Source organism: Melanostigma gelatinosum (genome assembly GCF_949748355.1).
Source record: "Melanostigma gelatinosum genome assembly, chromosome: 20".
Classification (NCBI taxonomy): Eukaryota; Metazoa; Chordata; class Actinopteri; order Perciformes; family Zoarcidae; genus Melanostigma; species Melanostigma gelatinosum.
This window is the reverse complement of record NC_136653.1, coordinates 6,339,684-6,360,901: the sequence shown is the minus strand read 5'-3', so window position 1 is coordinate 6,360,901 and position 21,218 is coordinate 6,339,684. Positions and strand designations below refer to the sequence as shown.

The 21,218-nt window shown below is 40.3% G+C and overlaps 1 protein-coding gene across 2 annotated transcripts in view; it reads right to left on the bottom strand.

Annotated features, from left to right (window-relative positions):
- col11a1a (collagen, type XI, alpha 1a) overlaps positions 1-21,218 on the bottom strand; it is an 84,451-nt gene that overhangs the window by 39,038 nt on the left and 24,195 nt on the right. For both annotated transcript variants that reach the window (XM_079291914.1, XM_079291913.1), the window contains exons 12-37: positions 19,740-19,814; positions 19,507-19,590; positions 18,494-18,550; positions 17,181-17,234; positions 17,010-17,063; positions 16,134-16,187; positions 15,909-15,962; positions 14,970-15,023; positions 14,481-14,525; positions 14,208-14,261; positions 14,061-14,105; positions 13,685-13,738; positions 12,697-12,741; positions 12,087-12,140; positions 11,114-11,158; positions 10,210-10,263; positions 10,004-10,048; positions 6,848-6,901; positions 6,620-6,727; positions 6,425-6,478; positions 5,056-5,109; positions 3,486-3,530; positions 3,243-3,296; positions 3,056-3,100; positions 708-761; positions 19-72 (exon numbers count right to left, since the gene is read on the bottom strand). In XM_079291914.1, coding sequence (XP_079148040.1) covers positions 19-72; positions 708-761; positions 3,056-3,100; positions 3,243-3,296; positions 3,486-3,530; positions 5,056-5,109; positions 6,425-6,478; positions 6,620-6,727; positions 6,848-6,901; positions 10,004-10,048; positions 10,210-10,263; positions 11,114-11,158; positions 12,087-12,140; positions 12,697-12,741; positions 13,685-13,738; positions 14,061-14,105; positions 14,208-14,261; positions 14,481-14,525; positions 14,970-15,023; positions 15,909-15,962; positions 16,134-16,187; positions 17,010-17,063; positions 17,181-17,234; positions 18,494-18,550; positions 19,507-19,590; positions 19,740-19,814 — 1,449 coding nt within the window. The remainder of the gene's footprint in view (positions 1-18; positions 73-707; positions 762-3,055; positions 3,101-3,242; positions 3,297-3,485; positions 3,531-5,055; positions 5,110-6,424; positions 6,479-6,619; positions 6,728-6,847; positions 6,902-10,003; positions 10,049-10,209; positions 10,264-11,113; positions 11,159-12,086; positions 12,141-12,696; positions 12,742-13,684; positions 13,739-14,060; positions 14,106-14,207; positions 14,262-14,480; positions 14,526-14,969; positions 15,024-15,908; positions 15,963-16,133; positions 16,188-17,009; positions 17,064-17,180; positions 17,235-18,493; positions 18,551-19,506; positions 19,591-19,739; positions 19,815-21,218) is intronic.

Below are 21,218 nucleotides of genomic sequence, written 5' to 3'. Positions count from 1 at the left end.
AGGATCTTTAGGACTCACCGTCTCACCACGCTGACCAGGGTGCCCGGGCAGCCCGTCCTTTCCAGGTGGTCCCTGTTAGAAATCAAGAAACACACTTCGTAGGAAGCCAAGTACATACATCATAATGACATTCACATCGTAAGTGAATGATGGCACCATGACTGACATTGGCCCTATTGCTGAAATAGAAGGGATGTTTTCCAAGCAATGATGTCTTATTATTGCAGTATTGTGTAAATGCTTTGTAAGCACAATATATGATATAAACGGACAGTTTTCGGACAGTAACGTCATAGTTAGACTACTAGAACACTAATGAAAAAATAACAGGTTCCGTTGAAAGGAACAACATCATTCGCTGACGGCTCAGAGCCAGCTATGTATCTAAGCTGAATCGATAGGTGGAAATGAGCCCTTGTCTGGGGAGTGAGAAAATGGGTTCTACTTCAGTAACAGTTAGACTAATGATCCCCGCACAGAATTAGGGAAATTGCTGTGTTACTGCACCCCTGAACTCTTCAAATTCAATCAATTCTGACTGATAATGTTTGCAAACTAGGCTAATTTGCTACTAATTTGAACAGTAGGAAGAGGAGAATAGACACTGAACACCAGGAACTAGCGGCACAACATACAGCCTCACTGTTGTTTTTACACTACATTGATCTATGGAGTGCGAACACTGTGCAGGAAGGACAATTACTTACAGGGGGGCCTTTTGGTCCAGAGAAGCCCACTGGTCCCTGAGGTCCTTGAGGCCCCTGCAGTAGACAAACCAAAAGTCAGATTAATAAGAGATGCACAAAGAATGAAGTCCTGAGGTGGCTTAGTGCATCATCAACATAACAGTGACAAGTTTAATAAGTTGGAAGGATGTACGGCTGTCACGCTTTTCCCTATCAGCCATGCCAAAAGAATTCACAATAACTATATTATCGGATTATCTACAGACAATTAGAAAATAATAATGCTATCAATTAAATTCATCTTTATTTTTGTTTATTGTGTGATTCGTCTCTTTTTAATTACACTCAAAATAGTAGCGAGTCCATATTTTCATATGTGTATTATTAACAGGATTTGCATATTTCATTTCTTTAAATATCACAGTTATCATCAATATGTTCCGGTATATCACAACACCCCTAGAAGGACATCACGTGGACTATGAAATATGACTATTTTCAGAGGCGCTTGAGAAAGCAAATTAAAGCTATTCAGTACAAAAGGTCATCTAAAATAATTGCTGTCAGGTGAGTCATTGTTCACCAGGTCATTGTAGTGAGCACACTGAAGTGGCACAATGCTTCAAAAATCTTTTTTTGGTGGTAACTTAGTGGCTCGAGTCTGGGAGGAGCATTTAAAAAGAAAGATTCTGAGTGACTACACGACTTAGTAAAATAGGGTAACTTCCTGTCAAATGCCAAACAATGATATCGCAGGGACATGAATCATTTTATACAAGCCAGACATTCGGTTTGTTTTCTATTGAAGGCTTTAGCTGAAGCCATTAGAAAACTGATAATTAAAACATATTGTGTCCCTTACTGTACAGAGTGAGGTATGTTTACATATTTTATTCAGTGTATGTACCCCTCTAAGCTGAAGTGCATTTACATATTTATTTGATTGGTGTTTTTAATGATGCAATGATGGTTGAGCGAAGTGAAAAATTAGACAAATGAAGAGAGGAACGTGGGACCGACATCATCACACAAACGGTGAGAATCTGGAATGTGAAGAAAAAGAGGTCAGTGTGCCACTTATACAATGTTACTGAGAGAGATGATCCTATTCAAAAGGTGTGTGCTGCAGTTTGTTAAAAATGAAATATCTTGAAGTGAAAAAGTGTTTTTGGAAAGCTACATAACAGTACATTGTTGAGGTAACATGACGGTTTAGGATTCAGTGGTATTGAATCATTTACACAACTTTGGCTCTGTCAGGATCTCACGCAACTCACATAGAATCATACATTTCAAAAGTCAAAAGCGGAAAGTCCAGTAGATCGAAGTAGATTCCAACCAACCCAACCACGAACCTACACCTTCACAGTTGAGTATTCGTAGAACTTGGGCCCTTAATCAAATGATGCTCGTGATTTAGACTCCAGGATGACGTTGGAAGTACTGAATGTGACTATTTTAGGCAATGAGGAGTAAGATACTGTACTTTACTGCTGCCCTTACATTCTTGTTTTTGACTTCATCTTACAGAGGTGAGGCTCTTTTTTCTGATGAACTTGCTTTGTCACAGTTAGAAATTTCCATTTCTCCCCCTGTAGTGTTCAGAAAATGTCTCTGCAAACTGAGCAATCGCTGCAGCTGTCTTTCTTGGTTCATGCCTTCTTTGGCCTTCACTAGATTCCAATCAATGTTTCACATTTGCTTTGTTACACAGCAAAATGAAATTGCCCTAAAACTGGAAATCTAACTAAATCAAAAGAAATATTTAAAATGAGGCCGTTTAATGTGAAGCAACTGCAGAGACAATTTACTTTGCCACTTGTTCTTGTAGCTTCAGTTTAAAACTCTGTAAATGAGAAGTGCACTTTATTTCAACTCTGAGAACCAATGTCAAAGCAAAGGGATAAAAAGCTGAAATGCTGCTGTCTGTTGAATGAAGATAGGAACAGGAACATGGCATGAAGCAAAAGCCAAATGACAGCAGCTGTTCTACATAACAGTATGTGTACAGTGTGCTAAGCTGCCCTAACCAGTCAACTTATGAATTGCTTTGGGGCAAGTAAGACTTAGAGCAAAGAATTCCTTCATGTCGATGAAATGAAAGACACAAACACACAATCAATTAAAGTGAATTAAATCAAAAGCTTTACCAGCAAAGAGTCATTGATTTTGAATGACTTCATTATTTTCAGTTAACCCTAACTGATCTTCTTGCCTTTCTAGGAAAAGTGGTCCAGCGAGTAAAACACTGTCTTCGTCTTTAGTGACCTCTCAGAACTTCTTGTGGGAGCAAAAAATGTTTAAGTCTAAATATCATCATATTGGAGGTGGATTACACTGAATGGCCGAAGACAATGTAATAGACTTACTCTCTCACCAGGACCGCCTGGAGGGCCATCGTTGCCTGCTGTGCCCTGCAACACACAACCACAGATCATCATCAGTCGATATTTAGATGTTTAAAAATGTATCATGTTTTCATTGGTCAAGAATCATTTCTGCTTGATAGTACAGCCCAGTAAAAAGCCAAAAATCTGTTTCGGATATCTGGTGTACCTTGGGACCAGGTTTTCCTGTTGGACCTCTGGCTCCTCGGCCCCCACGGGGACCCTACAGAGAGAGAGAAAACTCAAGAGTCAAACAGAAAGCCTGGTTATACTATGTACAGCAAGTTATAGCAGTCTGATGTGAATGTGTCAAATCCTAAAACGCAAATAATTCAGTTGGATACAAGATGATTTGATGCTATATTGCAGTTGTTTCATTAATCATGGAAATCATGGAGTGAAAAATACGTACCGTCGGACCTCTTTGCCCTCTTGGACCAGATTTGCCTGCAATGCCCTGTTACATAACAAAGAACAAAACATTTGAGGCACCCACAAATACTTCCTGTTTGTCATTATTCAACAGTAATCCACTCCTGACATCACTATAACACCTGTACAACAGAATAGGGCTCACTTAACTAAGGCCAAACAGCCACAGAACAATTTGTTTCCTGTTCTACATAAACAGCCTCAGACTCCTTCATTTTAAGAGATAAACTACAGTAGTTGAGATGAATACAATTTGTCTTATGTTTCAGTGCATTGATACACATCTTTACCCAACGTGAGCTTGGTGTATTACGACTAATGTCTTTGTTCGATATAATAAGGAAACAAAAGGTTACATTCAAATGACAACATTGACAAAAAGTAGTGGAACAACATGCACTCCTAGAATAACGACACAGAATATGGTAAGTGATATTATTTCTACCGGTTGGCTCCCTAAAGCAGCAGAAACAGCCTGCCAACAAATGCAGCAATGTTTCTGCGATAGCTTAAAATGGTTTTCTGGTTTTAAGCCCACACTGGACAAAGTTTGACTTCATGGAAAAAAGTATTGAGTATATGATTTTGGCGGCTAGTCTCGACATAAGTGAGATAATGTACTTCAAAGTGTCCATTAAATGATTTTGATGTACTCCACATAGCTCATTTCTTACCACCGCTACATTCATTTGAAATAGATACTTTTTCAAACACTAACTCCATGAATCAACTGTTTTATTAAGGCACATTAAGCAAGGAATATTTTGGCCATCTCATACTTAAGTAAAAGCTGTACCATTAACTCTTTCTCAGCAATTCTTAAAATTGTGTGTGAGCACCTTCCTTTTTCAAGCCTAGAAATGGTGAGAGGGGCTCGATGAAAGGCAAGGCAAGGCAAGTTTATTTGTATAGCACATTTCAACAACAAGGTAATTCAAAGTGCTTCACATGAAACCATTAAAAGCATAAAGGCAAAAGTAAAGGAGATGTAAAACATACATTGAAACAATAATCTATAATAAGAATAATAGTCTCCCTGAGACATTACGCTGCACGCAATCAACCATACACTGCCGCAATTCTGCAATTACTCGCACACAAACCACGTCTGGAAAAGATCTCTGCCGATCTGCGTTTTATAGTGTACGCCTTGCACGAACTCGGTCCCGGAGGAAATGGCGACATATTGTGCACTTTCTAAATTTGAATCGATGTCTCCCTGAGACATTGCGCTGCACGCAATCAACCATACACTGCCGCAATTCTGCAATTACTCGCACACGTCCAGATCGGCCTTTGGGACCCTCAGGACCATCCTCTCCACGGGACCCAATCATGCCGAGCTCACCCTACAAAAGCACAATTGTTTCCACGTCTTTTGTTCTCTCCTCAACATTGATTTTGCTGCTGTTATTTGTTCGTGCCAAGTCACCATACAGATGCCTTTATAATAGGAATCAATTTTCCTTTGTGCTGGGAATTGATGGTGTGGTGATTTTCATACACAAACAGGCAAAGGATGTATTCTCAGTGAGTGTGTGTCTTCTTACCCTGGCTCCTTTCTCGCCGTTGGCTCCAGGGAACCCAGGGAAACCACTCGAGCCCTGTTATTAGGAGAGGGAGATATCATGGAGGGGAAACAAGGGAGAGGCTGTACGGGTCAGGGCAAGCATGATAATGAGGGCTCATCCTGTACTGTGTCTATCTGCACTACTGTTTGATATCTACACTGTAGTTTCACACAGTTAACACAATGGAACCTTGTATCAAATTTTATGCATTTTTCACATGTTTTAGAATACAAAACGGATCACTTCCATTACCGTAGCACTTGTCTCTATTCCAATTGAGCACCACTATTTCATTCAATGAACCTTTTTTAAATTATAAAGCACATTCTCAATATTCCTGTGAAGTGAAAGTTTCAAATAAAAATCACCAAACATTCAAACTTCACAAACTTTCCCCACTCTGGTATCTCTGTTTACCAAGCTGGCAGAGTAGAGGAAGTTTCTGGGGCAAATTCTCTAAACTCATATGATTATGTGGGGAACACACATACATACAAAGAGAGAGTCGGACTTTAAAACAAAACAAAAGGCTTCGCACAAGACCCCTGTATACACAAGACCCCTGTGACATGATTTTAACTTTAGTCAAACTCTGTTATTAGGGGATTAAAAAGCAGTTTACCCATTCTGCACCACCTTACCACACGTTGCACTGGGACATTCAATACAAATGTAATCAATGACAAACCATAACTTCCTCCAAATATGTTTAATACATAATGTGTTATCAGCTTTTGTAGAACTTTGATTTACTTATTAATTTAGTTCATTATGTTTTCAGATTGGAGGATAAATACAAGCCAGATTTTGTTTTTAAACCTGGCAAATCTAAAGTTGTTCTTAGTAAATGGAATATAGTAATCTTTAAAGCATGATGTTAACTACCCATTGATGAATCAATTAGTTACTACTTATATGCCCTTTGTAATTTGTGCTTTATTAAAAAGTGGTACCAACATTTCTGCAGGTACCGTCCCTAAGAATGATATAGGGCGTGCTTGATTTTCAGAACGGTCACTTCCAAAATGTTTCATCAAACCAGCGTGTATAACATGTATTAGAGAAATGATCTGCACTAAAGCCCTCATTCTCCACAGGAATGCAGGTAACACTTATCTTCTGTCACGCTCGACTGGTTCTGCACTAAGATGCTTTATCTTCAAAATCGACGTGTTTTCACGATAAACTGTTTCTAATAATTCTATTTACGGTAAATCCATTTCATGTGAAATCATCAGGCTGTCCAGTGGGGCCGTTTCGGTTTGTTGTGTTATGCCAGTGTACAGTGATCACTGTGATGCCTTCACAGCTCTGACAACAGAGCATACTGGTGCAGTATTGTTGTTACCTTCGGTCCTTGTCTTCCTGGATAACCTGGCAATCCTGGAACACCCAGTTTACCCTGAGAGACATTAACAGCACGAGTCATCAGCGCAGCAACACAACTTTAGCACATTAAGATTCATTCAGAAACACAACTGAGATGAAAACATATGATTCTTCGATTGGCTTTTTAACACCCTTGGTCATTGAGCCCTAATACCTTTTCTCCAGCAGGACCAAGGGGACCTGAGTCTCCGTTGGGGCCAGATCGGCCTTTGGGACCCTCAGGACCATCCTCTCCACGGGACCCAATCATGCCGAGCTCACCCTACAACCCAAAGACATACAGAGACTATCACGTAATGTACAGCAGTTGCCTCCATGTAAAGACTAAAGATCTGACAGGACATGTAGGGAGTTCATTTGAATGACAGATGGTGGTCCTCACCCGGTCTCCTTTGATTCCCATGTCTCCCTTGAAACCTGGGAAGCCATCCTCGCCCTAAAATTAAACAAAAACAAGTTTTGCATTTGCCAGCAATCATTCTTTTACATCATTATATTGTTATTTAAGGCATTTGTTTATTTCCGACTGAGAGACATGACAATGGACTGTTTTCTTCATTTCACTGAACTTATTAAGTCTCTTGACGTTTTCTGTTCACGCTGCGATGCTGCTCCCTGCTGGCCAGATAGAGGAACAGCATAAGCAAAGAACTCTTTAAGCTGTTGGGCTGTGCTTTATTTACATAGGCTCTATGTTTAGCACCTGCACCAACTGATTTTAGGTATTTGGAACATATTGATGTAATAAATTAAATGTGATGATCAGATAGAACATTTAAAAAAAACATTTTTCAGCAAAACATTGAATGGAGCAACCATAGAGCAATTTTGTGATTTTGAATTGAACCAAAGTCCTAACTATAAGCCAATGGACACTGAGGGGCACTACTGACTTCAGCAGGACCTCTGTCTCTTTTCTTGTGCACTCTCTCTCTCTGGTCTGTCACTTGTCCATGTTTTCAACCCTATCTGATGCATAATGCAGCGCTGAGCATGTCTGTTGCCAGCAACTCGCATCATGAAGACCACACACACACACACACATACACAAACACACACACCTGAGGTAAAGAGCATCCTTCATTCATAACAAGCCCCTTCTCCTCAAGGTTTGGCTTTGGAATATCTTGCTACAGTATAAATAATTCAATGATTCCAAGAAAATAAGAACAATGATATGAATACTTTCATTGTAGTGAGAACAACACCCCCTTAGTCAGACAATGGCTTTCATACAGCTGAATAACTGTATTGATCTTAAATAAATGTCACGCATATTAAAAGGCAGCTTAGTTTAAATTCTACATGGCGAAACATAGTCTCACACTTCAAAAGTGTTTGACATGGATTGCAGTGTTCTTTGAAACCAAAAGCCTCAAGCATGACAGCTTTACGTTCAACAACTGATTGAGGGTCACTCCAAGAAAGGCTCTGTCTTCACTGAAGATGGCTATCGACTGACCTCTGCACGGTTCTTTCAGGCTGCAGCAGCCGTCCACTCCAGCTCAAAAGAGCCAAAACACAGTTGGAAGGACAGGTAGACAGCCACCGTTACAGACAGAATATCTGTGACATGAATATATTTACGGGCTGTTCCCAAACTTTATTTTGCTGTCTTCACCTTCATCACAAAGTGAGTGAAGTTTGGACAAACACATACAGTATTTGCAAAAGCACGTTTAAATTAAACTTGTCAAAGTACTTCTTAAACAGCACTTCCAATACAAGACAGAGATCTTAATTGGATCGCTGTGCTATTAAGAAGATCACATTTTAGCACAGCAGTTGAAACTAGAAAATGCATTTCCTGCTGAAAATGCTCGGAATGCTGAAAGCTGAAATGAATCTCAAAAACATTGCTGAAAATAGACATCCAATTTTTAAAAAATTGCAAAAAGCTGAATAATTCAAAAAGTTGAAAGATTACAAATATGAAGTTATATCACCCGTCTCCTGAAAGAGCTGAACATTTCGATATTCGAATGGTTTCTGTAGCTTAAAAGAATTCCAGCGGTAGTGATATTTGTTGTAGTAGTAGTAGAAGTTGTATAGTTGTAGTATAAGTATTATTAGCAGTATAAGTATTAGTAGCATTTGAATAAATACTAGTTGTAGCAGTAGTGATATTTGTCATAGCAGTAGTAGTAGAAGTTGTAGTCGAAGTATTAGTAATTAGAAGAAGAAGTAGTAGAAGTAGTAGTATCAGTAGTCGTAGTAATAGCTGTAGTAGTGGTCGTAGTATTTAATATAACAGTAGTAGTAGAATAAGTAGTAGTAGTAGTAGTAGTAAAGTCAGTTTTTGAAGTAGGAGACATAATCATCATGTTTGACACACATAAACAGAGGTTATTAAATGACAGGCTTCATCACAAGCAGTTCAGTTAGAATTCACTCTCTGGGGCTTTTATTTTGAAATGGGGTGTGGGGTGTGGGGGAGAAGGGGAGAGGAGACATAATCATAATGTTAGATAAACACAAACCGGTTATTAAATGACAGGCTCATCACAAGCATTTCAGTTAGGATTCATTCTGTGGGGCTTTTATTTAAAAATGGCATGTGTGTGTGTGTGTGGGGGGGGGGGGGGGGGGGGGAAAGACCTCTAAAGATCCCTAAGACCTGAATGTCTGTATGAGAGACACGGAGAGAGAGAGGGAGAGGAGTGTATGTGCGCGTGTGTCTGTGAGTCTGTGTGTTTATCAACATCACTAATTGGCTCAATCGCAAACACCTGTGTGCCTGAAGCCATTTCATGGAGATAAAACAGGGAAACACCTCTCAAACAAATCCTCAAAACTCCCATAACCGTAGCTCCTATTTCTCCGATATTAATAATTGAGGGGAAGGATGAGTTGAAGAACAGATTCTGTAAAAATGGGTGACATCACGCACTCTAAGCTGCGCAATACACACCCATTATAAAGTCAGAAAAGGGCTGAAAAATCATAAAAGTTAAATTTCTGCAGTTCCAAAAGTTTAGAAGATATCGGAAAGCTGAATTACGCGGCAATAGTTCAGGGTTTTCTCAACATTTTAAAGTTGAAATGGTGTCTTTAGCTGAAAGTATGATGAAGTTGAAGGATTTGAAAGTTGAAGAAGTTTAAGAGGATCTGAAAATCTTCTCCATAGACATCCCATTCAAAAATAAAGTTGCTAAAAGCTTAATCATTCAAAAAGTTTAAAGGTTAGAAATAGAAAAAATCATAGCAGAGATGAGCTGAAGGAGCTGAACATTTTGATAGTTGAACGGTTTCTGTAGCTTAAAAAATGAAGAAGAAGAAGAGTTGCAATGAAAAATGGGGGGGACGGAAGAAATAGTGGAATAAAGAAACAGGATAACAATAGTTGGAATGCTTAACAGCATTCCAACAATAAATAGCTTCCAGTGGCGTCAGGGGTCCGAATATTTACTTAATCTTTGTTGATACATTAACATTCATCATGTGATTCGTATCCTGTTGGGGCTGCTAAGTGGCTATAATCTGGGAGGTACATTGAAAAATGATGTGGAAATAATTTAGCATTCTAAGAAGCTTTTACCTTCTCTCCCTTTCCTCCCTTGAGACCACGGACACCATCAGCACCCTATTGGAGAGGAAAGAGAGATAACAATAACATTACAAACATAACAGAATGCAATACAATACCATTATGTACAATATGTTAAAAGGAGGACTTTATCTGGTGAGGAATAGTAAATACGGCTGATCAATGTGGGCATTTGATTGACCGAACTGAAACCGTACCTTGACACCACGAGGGCCAGGATAACCAATCGGACCCTGTGGACCTGAGGGACCCTGGAGAGTAAAATAGAGCATGGTTATGATAGTACATGCGTTACAGTGAGGAAGGTGGAGGTGTTCACACATGGGATGTAGCACATTACCGTATAAATAAATTAAATTCTACATTTATTCTAGCTCCTGTAATTTAGGAGATGATGAATGATATAGCTCAATTGAGGTTACTAATGATATTTTCTAATACATTTACGAATGTAAATACGTTGTCTTGAATTAACTGTGCTCTGCATTACAACGGCTCTCTATTATAATTGTATCAGAAACTGGCCAATGCTCATAAAACTTACCGTACAATTAAATATGATTGCCTGACGACATATTTATTGAGCCAAATGCAAAGACAACTACTTATCACTGGCTCTAAATGACTATGTTTACCGACACTATGAAAGTCAAATGACAATCACATGACACAAAAAACACATACTTCATTTGAGAATCTTAACTTCATTCATGAAAAACATACAATTTATAATGTCAAAAAATATGTTCTTTTTCCTTTGACAGCTAACCACATTATTATCACTTGTGTTGGTGTCAAGATAGTTGGTTAAATGTACAAACGAGTTGGTGAAGTAAAACTAAAAGGCACATGGCGATGCGTCTGAATGTGAGTATTAGAAATAATCAATAAAAGTAATTTCATGTATCTATGTAGACAAACATGTGAAGTTACCCTTGTGTCCTTTTAGATTACATGCAGATAAGACTTACCTTTGGAGTTGCTGTACATGTTATACTACCTTTTTTTTAAACACTACTTTTAGCCCTTCAACTGCACTAAGACATGTTGGTAGTTTTCCACAGCATCAAACATATATATAAATATGATAAATACACCTACCAGGGATCCTTTCTCTCCAGGTGGACCCTCCTTACCAGGATGACCCTGTGAAATAAGCGTTCACAAAGTGATTAGAAGTGCTAGTTACAATGCTGTTTCCTAAACTAAACACTCAACACAGTGTGAACAAATGTTTGTTGTTCAGCTAGTTGATGGTAAAATGTATGATGTTGAAGCGTCTGTGTCTGTGAATTGGCATTGGCATCATTATCTACAGGGGGTCAGGTTTGTGTTGTCCTGCTCTCGATGGCTTTGCAAAGCAACAAACATATATGAGAATGCCTTTTGAAACCAAAGCGGAGCCGTGTTGGACCCATATAAAACATGGTAAATAACTTCAGCCTTTTGTCTGATTCACCCAAACAACGCAGGTTTTTCCCTGTTTCTTTATGTGAAAGACGGGTTTTTTTCTACTGCACAAATTCAGTTCTGTGCCTTAATAGCCACTTGTGTGGTGGCCAATGGTGGTGTCAGAGTGATGGGGCAGGTAAACATGCCCAGACAGACAGCTTGAAACACACCTTCACACACACACATATGGAAACCTTTAGCTGAAAACACCTGTCACTTCCAATTTGAGGTGTGAGGTTGAGGCAGAAGGCTGTAAATCACTAGGCTCTGGGGCCCGAGGGCAACTAAGGGCTGCTTGCTCCTTGAATTTACACACCTCTCCGAGCGAGGGCAGAAAGGGAGGAATGGCATGAGCTACTGCAGGTCTAGAACAACAAAACTCAACGGTACATTTCTTATATGTCTTCGCCTTGAGAGATTTCTGAGGGACAGTTCCGCAGTGTTTCACAAAAGGGCTCTGTGTGTGTCATACACCAAAAGGGTAAACCGATCAAAATAGTCGATCTGCTTTTGTTGCTCAATAGAATAGCTTTGTTGGTGGCGTAAAGTGGCATCATATTTCTGTTTGTGTGTGTTATACTGATATACTGTATGTACGTATATAGGTGATAAGAGCACGCACAGGAGGCCCATCAGCTCCGGGTAATCCAGACAACCCCGACCTGCCGTGAGGTCCCTGTATGGAGAAAAAAAAGATCAGAGGTTACAAACAAGAATTCTCTATTACCGAGACAACAGCGCAGAGTTCTGCAGATTCCGATATCATTTTTTAATGACCTTTCATTTGTTACCTGAAGTTGGTATAAGAGAGCAGACTGATTTAACATGGCTCGTCAAATTATTTCACTACACGTGTTCAGTTTAGGTTAAAAAGCAGAACAAAGACACAATGACCAGCTCTATTCGGTCGATACAAATGAGTGATTAGCGATTTATTGTTATCCTTATTGTTATTTACATTATAAATAACATTGACTTGACTTCACTAAAACATCTACATTTTGTCTTGATACTTAATGAGAAAAGCCAAAAGATGTGCTATCTTTTCTAAATCTAAAAACTACAGAAATCAAGAAACTGAACAGTTTTGAAATGTAGATTATGAATCAACTTTGGCTAATTGATACTTTCTTGCGATTGACTGATTTTTTAAAATTTGATGTCATTCTTATTGCGCTTAAATTTTGTATGTACATTTTCCACAAAACAATGACAAAAAAGGGGTTCCATACTTTTTCACCAGGTGGTCCGATGGGGCCTTGAGGACCAGGAAGACCCTATGAGACAGAGCCACATAGAAATGAGAGTATGTTGCCATGGCACCAACAAGCATGCTTAAACACACACACACACCCACACACACACACACACACATAGACACACACTAGCAACTGAAGAGTTTGTTGGAGTTGTAAATAGTTGAGCAAGTGAGGGATTGTTAAACTGGTACCTATGTGTGTGTGTGTGTGTGTGTGTGTGTCCTTGTATAGCTGTCTTTGTGAGAACCATTCTTAGCTTTAAACCGTGAGAGTGAGGACATTTTTCAAAGTCAAGACATTTTAGCCAGTCCTCTCCTTCAGACAGTCCTTCAAAGGCCTGTTGGAGGGTTCAGACTTGGTTCTAAGGTTTAGGATAACATTTGGTGTGGGTGTGGGTGAGAGGTAGGGTACAGGTTAGGTTTTGGTATTAACTTGTGAGGTTAGGGTAAGGGGCTATAGAATTGGCATGCATTACCTCAATGAGTGTCCTCACAAGTATAGAAGTACAGAGTTGTGTGTGTGTGTGTGTGTGTGTGTGTGTAACGAGAGGGGTCTGTAGGCATATTCGCATCTAGCATGCGTGTGGTACTGCATGCACTTAAATATTTGTGTTTCTATATATGCCTTTTTATGTGTGTGTGTGTGTGTGTTGCAGGGGTAATTTGAGGCACTGAAGCTTGCTCCAACAGGTGTGGCAGCTTTGCAGGAATTCCACCAACATGAATAAGATGCTTTCAACTGCACCAACCCCGAAACATTCCCCTTTCTGAGGTGCTTTTGGAAAGCTGCTTTCCTCTGTGTGTGGAGTTTGTGGTGGGTGATACAAGGCAGCAATGAGGCCTAAAACAAGTGTGTCTGTGGCCACCGTACTGTATTAACACATCATGGTGCATGCATCAACACTGCACTCTGTCTTTGCCGTTGTCATCAGGTGGCATGGGTGCGTGATAGATGAGTTTACCTGTGTTCCGGGGATTCCCTGCTGCCCAGGTGGGCCTGGTTCTCCTTGTGGTCCCTGAAAAAAGGTGGAGTCTGTCAAAACTAAACACTAGTCCCTGGGTAATCCTCTGTCCCAAATACTGCCACTTGAATTACACAAATGATTGTCATTGTCAACAATCAGGTGGGTTCCATCCAACCTTCTGCCTATAAACAGCATAAACTATGACGGCGTGTAGACATGTTTCATTTTAACAGAATAAGTGCTTCTTCCTAACCGAGACAGTGCAAAGTTATAGAAACAGTAGTTTACAGCTCAGACAACCTCCTAAAACTCTGCAGCCTTAGGATCTGAGCAACATATAAATCAGTTTAGTAGGAGAAAGTTTGGCTCATACCATGTTTCCTTTGGAACCAGGAGGCCCGTCAACCCCAGCAACACCCTGCGAAGGACAAGTCAGAAAAGACCCATGTTACCTGATATACATGTTTTTCACACACAAACTAATATCAGAGAAACGGGTAATGAAGGTAATGGTACGTACAGGAGATCCAGGGGGTCCAGGAGAACCACGAGGTCCCAGCAAACCTCTAGGACCCTGTGAAGAATGAGAAGCAATGATTTATATTCTATGCTGAGAACAATGATGAGTCATTCTCAGCAGGGCAATCGTGTCCTCTGGTGGATACTTTTGTCAAAGAGAGATCAGATATCAGAGATCACTTGCAAAGCAAGAATTAGGAGAATATTGTTGCAACATGTTGGAATCCCATATGTTTGGGATATCTTGATGAAACAAAACCAACAGCAGCCTTACGCTCTCGCCAGCTAATCCTCTGGGCCCGATCTCTCCATCCTCGCCCTACGGGAAGAAAAAGACATGAATCAGACTTGTCATTGGAGGGGTTTTCTAATTCACGCTCTGTCATTTCAACAAATACAATCTGAGGTAAATACTGGCATCTTTTACTGAAACATGAACTACCTATCACCACCTATAATCGTAAGCTCTCAAAAGCCTGTATTAGCGAGGGCTTAATCTCAACCTAACCAAACATTGTTGAATGTAGTAACCGCCTGAGGGTGGAGGTGGAAGGTAAGAGTGGGGTAGTTAGTTTCATGGGGAGTAAAGGTTAAGCACAAACCCTCCTCCTTCCCAGTTGATAAGTTTACGCCCAGCTGATGCTGCCTGGGGGCTGAGTTGATGGACCACCTCTGATGTAACTGAACAACACTGGTTCACCTCAGTTGAGTGCAATTTTCTTCAAATTCATTCAGGGTTTCGGTTGAAAGAGGAAGAACTTACTCTCTGTCCATCCTCTCCAGAGGCACCCGTGGGTCCCATTGGCCCGAGCTCCCCCTGAGATAGAAGAGGAAAGAAAGAGATACAGATGTGGGTCAATTCATTCATTTATTAACTGTCCTTTTTCACTCTTGAGTCCAAAAAACTTGAACCAATCAGCCATAGGCTTGTGACATGTGTGATTCATACCGGACATATTCTGCATCATTCTGACTGGTATGCTGCTTTTATTTTGATAACTCTTATTATGCTGTATTTCATGCTTTATTTATACATTGAAATTGAAATTGAGTGTGATTGAAATGATTTGCAGTTCATAATAAAATGAAACATTTTAATTTCCATTTCATTATCCTCCACAATGAAGTGATCTGTGCTTCCAATTCCACTTTTATAAACTGCGGCTCATTCTACAAAGTTGAAATGCATCAAATGTGGCTACCTGGCTTCACTACAACGCTGCCACGACATGTTTCCATGTCAGTCTTAACAATGCAGGTACATTAGTGGAATGAAACAAATTACAACTTCTTGTTCCCTCATGACATTGTAGTTATTCACTCATCACACTGAAATTCATGCAAGTCACTCAACGTGATCTCTGACCGCTGTCCGCAGCCAAATGAATTTCATCCAAAGCATTTGCCATCTAAAAGATACGCAACCCTTCAGTAAATAGCAATCTGAGAAGACAAATCCCCAATAACTGAAGGATTTTGTTTTAATGGCAGTTCTGTGACAGTATTTTTCTCATAAGCTTAAACACTGCTCTGCTGTTCATGAGGATTCCTTCATTGTGTCTCTCAGTGGACAAATCTCGAAGGTATTCCACTTCAGTGGCATTTGCAACAGAAAAGCAGATTTTAAGAACATCGAAACTTTAATACTTTGACACATGATTTTGACAAATTGAACTGCTGACAACTACCATACTGTACTCACCCTGTGTCCCTTTTCACCGGGCAGTCCGGGCAGACCATCGAAGCCTCTGTCACCCTGTATAGAAACACAGCAGAGCATGTCAGCAGACCACACAACATCACCATGCATCAAAGTTAAACATGGGCTGCAGTACGCTCGTAGCAAAAGCTTTATGAAAATAATCCTCAATTTCTCATTTGTACTTCGTCACATGAACATGAAAAGTTGTGTGATGGCATGTGGTACCTTGGAGCCTGGCTCTCCGGGCATTCCCCGGGACCCGTCAGCTCCGGCACGGCCCTTAGAAACAAAGCAGAAAAATGAAGCGTATCCATGAATGCTTATGTATTGTAGTAGTCAGTTAGTAAGGTGAGTTTAAGACAAAATCCTTGTATGTTTAAGATAATGAGAAGTCGCTCTTTGTGTTACATGTGTTGTCTGGTCCGGCTGGTTTGTTGGATGGTGCAAAGTCTTGCCAGTAAAACGAAAAAACATATAGATATCTGGAAAAAAACACTTTTAATATTTCTTGAAAAAGTAAACAACTGAGTAGACTGGGTTGGCCCCAGAAAAGCCAGCAGAGCAAAAATAATGCTGACGAAACAAAAACACTGGTTGACAAAATATTAAGCAGCAACATACGAACAAAATCAATTCATAACTCAAGAGGTGAAACTGATGAATACTGGGACTCATCGATAAAGCCTGATGCCAGTATACTGGAAATATTCTGAGAGAACTACTGAAAATAATATTATATCTAACATGCAAACAATTATAAATGACTCATTTGCTTATGACTGGTTTATGTTTATTCGTAATCAAGTAGGTCAAGATGTTTGGCCCTGCAGAGTGACTACACCCTGACACCAATTGTGTCCCACATCCATAGCCAGTTTTAACATTTTGGCATTTTCAGACAGATTGAATGCCTGGCCATTGATCCGAGGATTGGAGGCCTTTAAGCGCATATCAAGCAATTGTTTGTTGGTCTGGAAAATAAGCCTCTCAGCATTTGAGCAGTGACCCCAAGTACAAACATTCACACAACAACAAACACAGGCATGTGAGCACACACGCACGCACACAGTGAGAGCGGACCAGGTCATTGAGTTCACTCACCCTCTTGCCAGCCTTGCCAATTTGTCCTGGAGACCCTTGGATGCCACGGGGACCCTGTACAGACCAACGAGGACCACTGAGTGACAAATAACTAATAACCTGGGAGTCGGTCTTCAGTAACTGGTGAAGGATATTTTATCCGCATTATTATCATCATCACTTCATACTGACCTGAGGACCATGGTCTCCACCATCACCTTTCAGTCCAAGAGTACCAGGTAGACCCTGAGGAGAGCACACAGACATTAATACTTTGTATGCACGTCTTTGTGACGCATGCAGCTTGCTCTCTGAGAGAGGAGTAAAAACAATTGTGAAAAGTAAACAGCAGATGGCGATGTTGAGCTCAAGATGTACATTCTATTTGTGTGACATCTAAAGAAAAATGAATCCACACATTCTTGTTTCAACAAATGCACACTTCCCAGGTAGCTCATACCTGGGAAGTGAGGACAGTCAAAGACAATAAGATCCTTTAAATTCTTATGAATTCTAGCATGACTCTATGACAATTAATATCTAATAATGGAGTATGTGCAGCTGGCACAAACTGCTGTTCATTTGGATGGTTAAGGCTTTTTTTTAGCATATGAATTAATAGAATCTGCTTTAAAAATGATGAAAAATTATCCTGATAGCGTTAATGTTAAAAGGCATGCAAGCACATAAACACAACTGGGTGTTTTTTGCATGGACTGTGCTTAATTCTAAAAATGCACTGCTAATTTGGGGCATATACTGCAATCTGTCTGCAGGTAAAGCTGGTGATTTGGTGATTGCAGAAAGACATTTTAGAGTCCTGAAATAGCTTGAATGTCTGAAAAGCTGGGGTTTAATCAATCAAGAGGGGGAACTTTTTAGAGAGGTACATATACAGATAAAAGCCACACATTCCTTATATCATCCACTGCTCTTTTTATCTGCTCATTGATATCATTTCTGATCAGTATACTTGGCCTTTAGCCTGAGAAGAGCAGATTAAACAGAGGGTGGTTCTTTGTGTTGTTGGCAGGGCCTTCTCCTGCAGATAAATAGTGGATCGTGTATCAACAAGCCCAAGAGAAAGGAGGCGGGGGAGGACCAACAACAGAATGAAATATGCTTGGCAACTGGTAGCACAGAACAGTCAAGCAGTGTGGCCACTGAGCCACCAACCGCTGATGCAACACAACATTTTTTAAACAAGCAACCAGGTTTGTGGTCTCTTCCAATTCATTTGACCTGAAAATACGACAATGTTTTTTGTCACACAATGCAGAGCTGTCAAGAGCATTGATTTCCAAGTCTATTCTTGAAATATTGGTGAAATACCTTTGCCATCAAGCTTTGAGTAATTGTAACTTTTGGTGTCATAGTATTGATCCGAAAGGATGTCATGTGTGCATATGACAACTTTATACGTATAAAATGCTGGAAATCACAAAAAGTAAATTGGCAAATTCTGACAAACAACCACAGAAAACAAGCAAAAGAAGGAGACTCACCACTGGCCCTGATCTTCCTGTCAACCCCATTGGCCCTGAGGGACCCCTCATAGCCAGCTGCAGGGCAGAAACACAGGCAAGAGCAAGGTTAAATCCCACTGAATGAAATCCATTCAAATGATGTTCAGTACAGCCATTCAAATACAATGTACACCTTGTTTCTCTTACATGCTATATACTTTCCATTTTGTTTCTTGCATGTCCATGTTCCATGCTGAAACGAGTCCGTGTTTTCTTCAATTTTACTGAATCAACTGTTTTTCTCACACATTGTATTGTACACACCAGAGCACAAAGGTGAAATTGAGCCTCTGCATTTAACCCGTCCACCTAGGATGCAGTTTGGGGGTCTGGAGGCCCGGGAGGCAAACTGACACCTGTCAGCTACCGGTCCACACTCCATACTTGTATGGGGACTTGAACAGACAACCATCTGGTTCCCAAGCCAAACACGTAACACGCAAAACACGCAAGACAATAATTTCACCACATTTCACTATCATGTATGTGATGCCTTTGGGTCCATTTCCATTTTGTACGTCCTCTAACTGCTTTCTTATTCTGTTGTCTCTGGTCCAGCAAACTCAAAGATTTATTTCTACACTTAATGTCTTTGTTCACTGTGGTCTCTGACTGTGTAATTAATGTGGGATATTGTGCAGAACTTCAAAATACCAAGTGCAGATTTCCCTCTATCCACCCAAATCCTCTGCAGCATATACACAAGAAAGATATTTTCTACACGTGGGTTCAGCCCACCCGCAGGACGAGAGCCCCGAAAGTATTTTTAACAGTCTCTTCTGTCTGTCCATCTGTTTAAAGTGGCATTTTTATGTTGTTGCTCTTCAGCCTGCTTGGCATGTCTCCTTTTAGCCTTGCAAGGCCAACAAAATGCAGCCCCCCAACCCATCCCTCCCCTCCTTTCCCCCTACAGCTGTGTGTAGGGAGCAGTCTGGGGGTTTGTCTACAGCTTTTTGGTTTCCTGGTGGATTTTTTTGACCTTTTCTACTTACTCTGGCCTGTGAAAGGATTGCCTGAGCTTGGGCTTCTTGGGCAGAAACCACTGGACCCTTCTCACCATCCCCACCAAAACGGAACTGTTGAACAAACACACACACAGACATTAAAAACGTTCTTCATTCTGTTTGTCTGCACTATTCAATACCCTGGAAATTAGTAAAACTATGGAATTATATGGTATAAGGTGGCTGGTATGTACTTCTGTTGTGTTATTCTGAGCACTTACTGGCAGCATCAGCATGGTACCAGGGGGTCCTGCCAAACCATCAGCACCAGGCAGACCAGAACGACCAGGAGGACCCTGTAATACAGAAGAGAAGCCACCAGATTCATAAAATGATCAACTTTGTAAGATTAACTGTAACATGTGGAGGAAAGAAAGCAAAGTGTAAAAGGATAACGTGATGATGGAGATTTGGATTTTCTATTCCTTCGTTGAATCCTCAGTGATCATTAAAAAAAATACATGTCATATAGCTGTTTTCTATGTATGTAATGTATATATTATCATATCTAAATATCTAAATGAATAACTAACATGGTTTAAAGTGATTTTCAGGTAATAACATGTACATCTTGGTGGACGTTTTAAGAATTTATGATGGTGTAAATCACTCAAAATCGCTACAAAAAAGTTAAAAAAGAATGTACAAACATATGCATACGTATGCCATGATATTGCTTATTGCCTGATCCTGAATCCTTTTGCTTGAGACCCCTAAATTGTGCCACTACATACGCTGTTATGGCAGTGATATGGATGGAAAGACAAACACAGCCACACACTTACACAAGCACACACACACACACACACACACACACAAGCACACACGAGGAGACGCACAGATGGAGCAGTGCATGCTGGAGGTGTGCTGTTTGTTGGTTTGATCAACATGTGCTCCTCCTCTTCCAGCACACATAGACGAGGCCTGTCCATCTGTAAACCACGCTACTGTCTACAGTCCAAAACCAACATTCGTTTCCATACATTCTCGTGAGCATGTTTGTGTGTGAGAGTTCGTGTTACAAGTTTGTGGAACAGGGAGTCCAAAGAGCAAATCGTTAAATCATTAGATATGGATACCTTTTACCAAGGGAAACAGGACAAACGTCATTCCACATCTTCAAGAGGGCATAACAATTTACGTATGATGGGTTCAATCTCACTTGCTTTTCGCATCTATAAGGTCTCACTGTGTTTAGGAAGTATGCCATAATGCTTAAGCAGTAAAAGTGTGAAAATAAGATGGAGCTCAAGCCAAATTCCCTCCACTGACTCCATTCTGTTCTACACTGAGGCACTTTGGAGTACATTACTGTGCTTAAGGGAGCTGCTCACAGCGTGGCTGTGTTCAAATTGACGTCGACTATTAAAGGCAAAGTCAGTTCATAAATATTGTTGCGCATGCTACTGCAGTGCTTCCACACTGATTTATAATGGTGGTTGAACTGTTTATGTGGCCATGGTATAAAAAGGCTTTCTATGATGGTTCTATGCTGCAGCAACATGTAATATAATGTGGCATAGTGGCATAAGAGTCTCTTACAGGTTACCTTCACAATGATCAATACTTATACACTCAACCCTTTTTTGTTGCCTATTAGTTTATTGCACTGCGTAGCTGAGTCAATGATCTCTCAGTTTTACTTTGGTTCGAATTTTAGTCTCTACATCGAACAACTGAACAGGTAAGCTGATCATTTT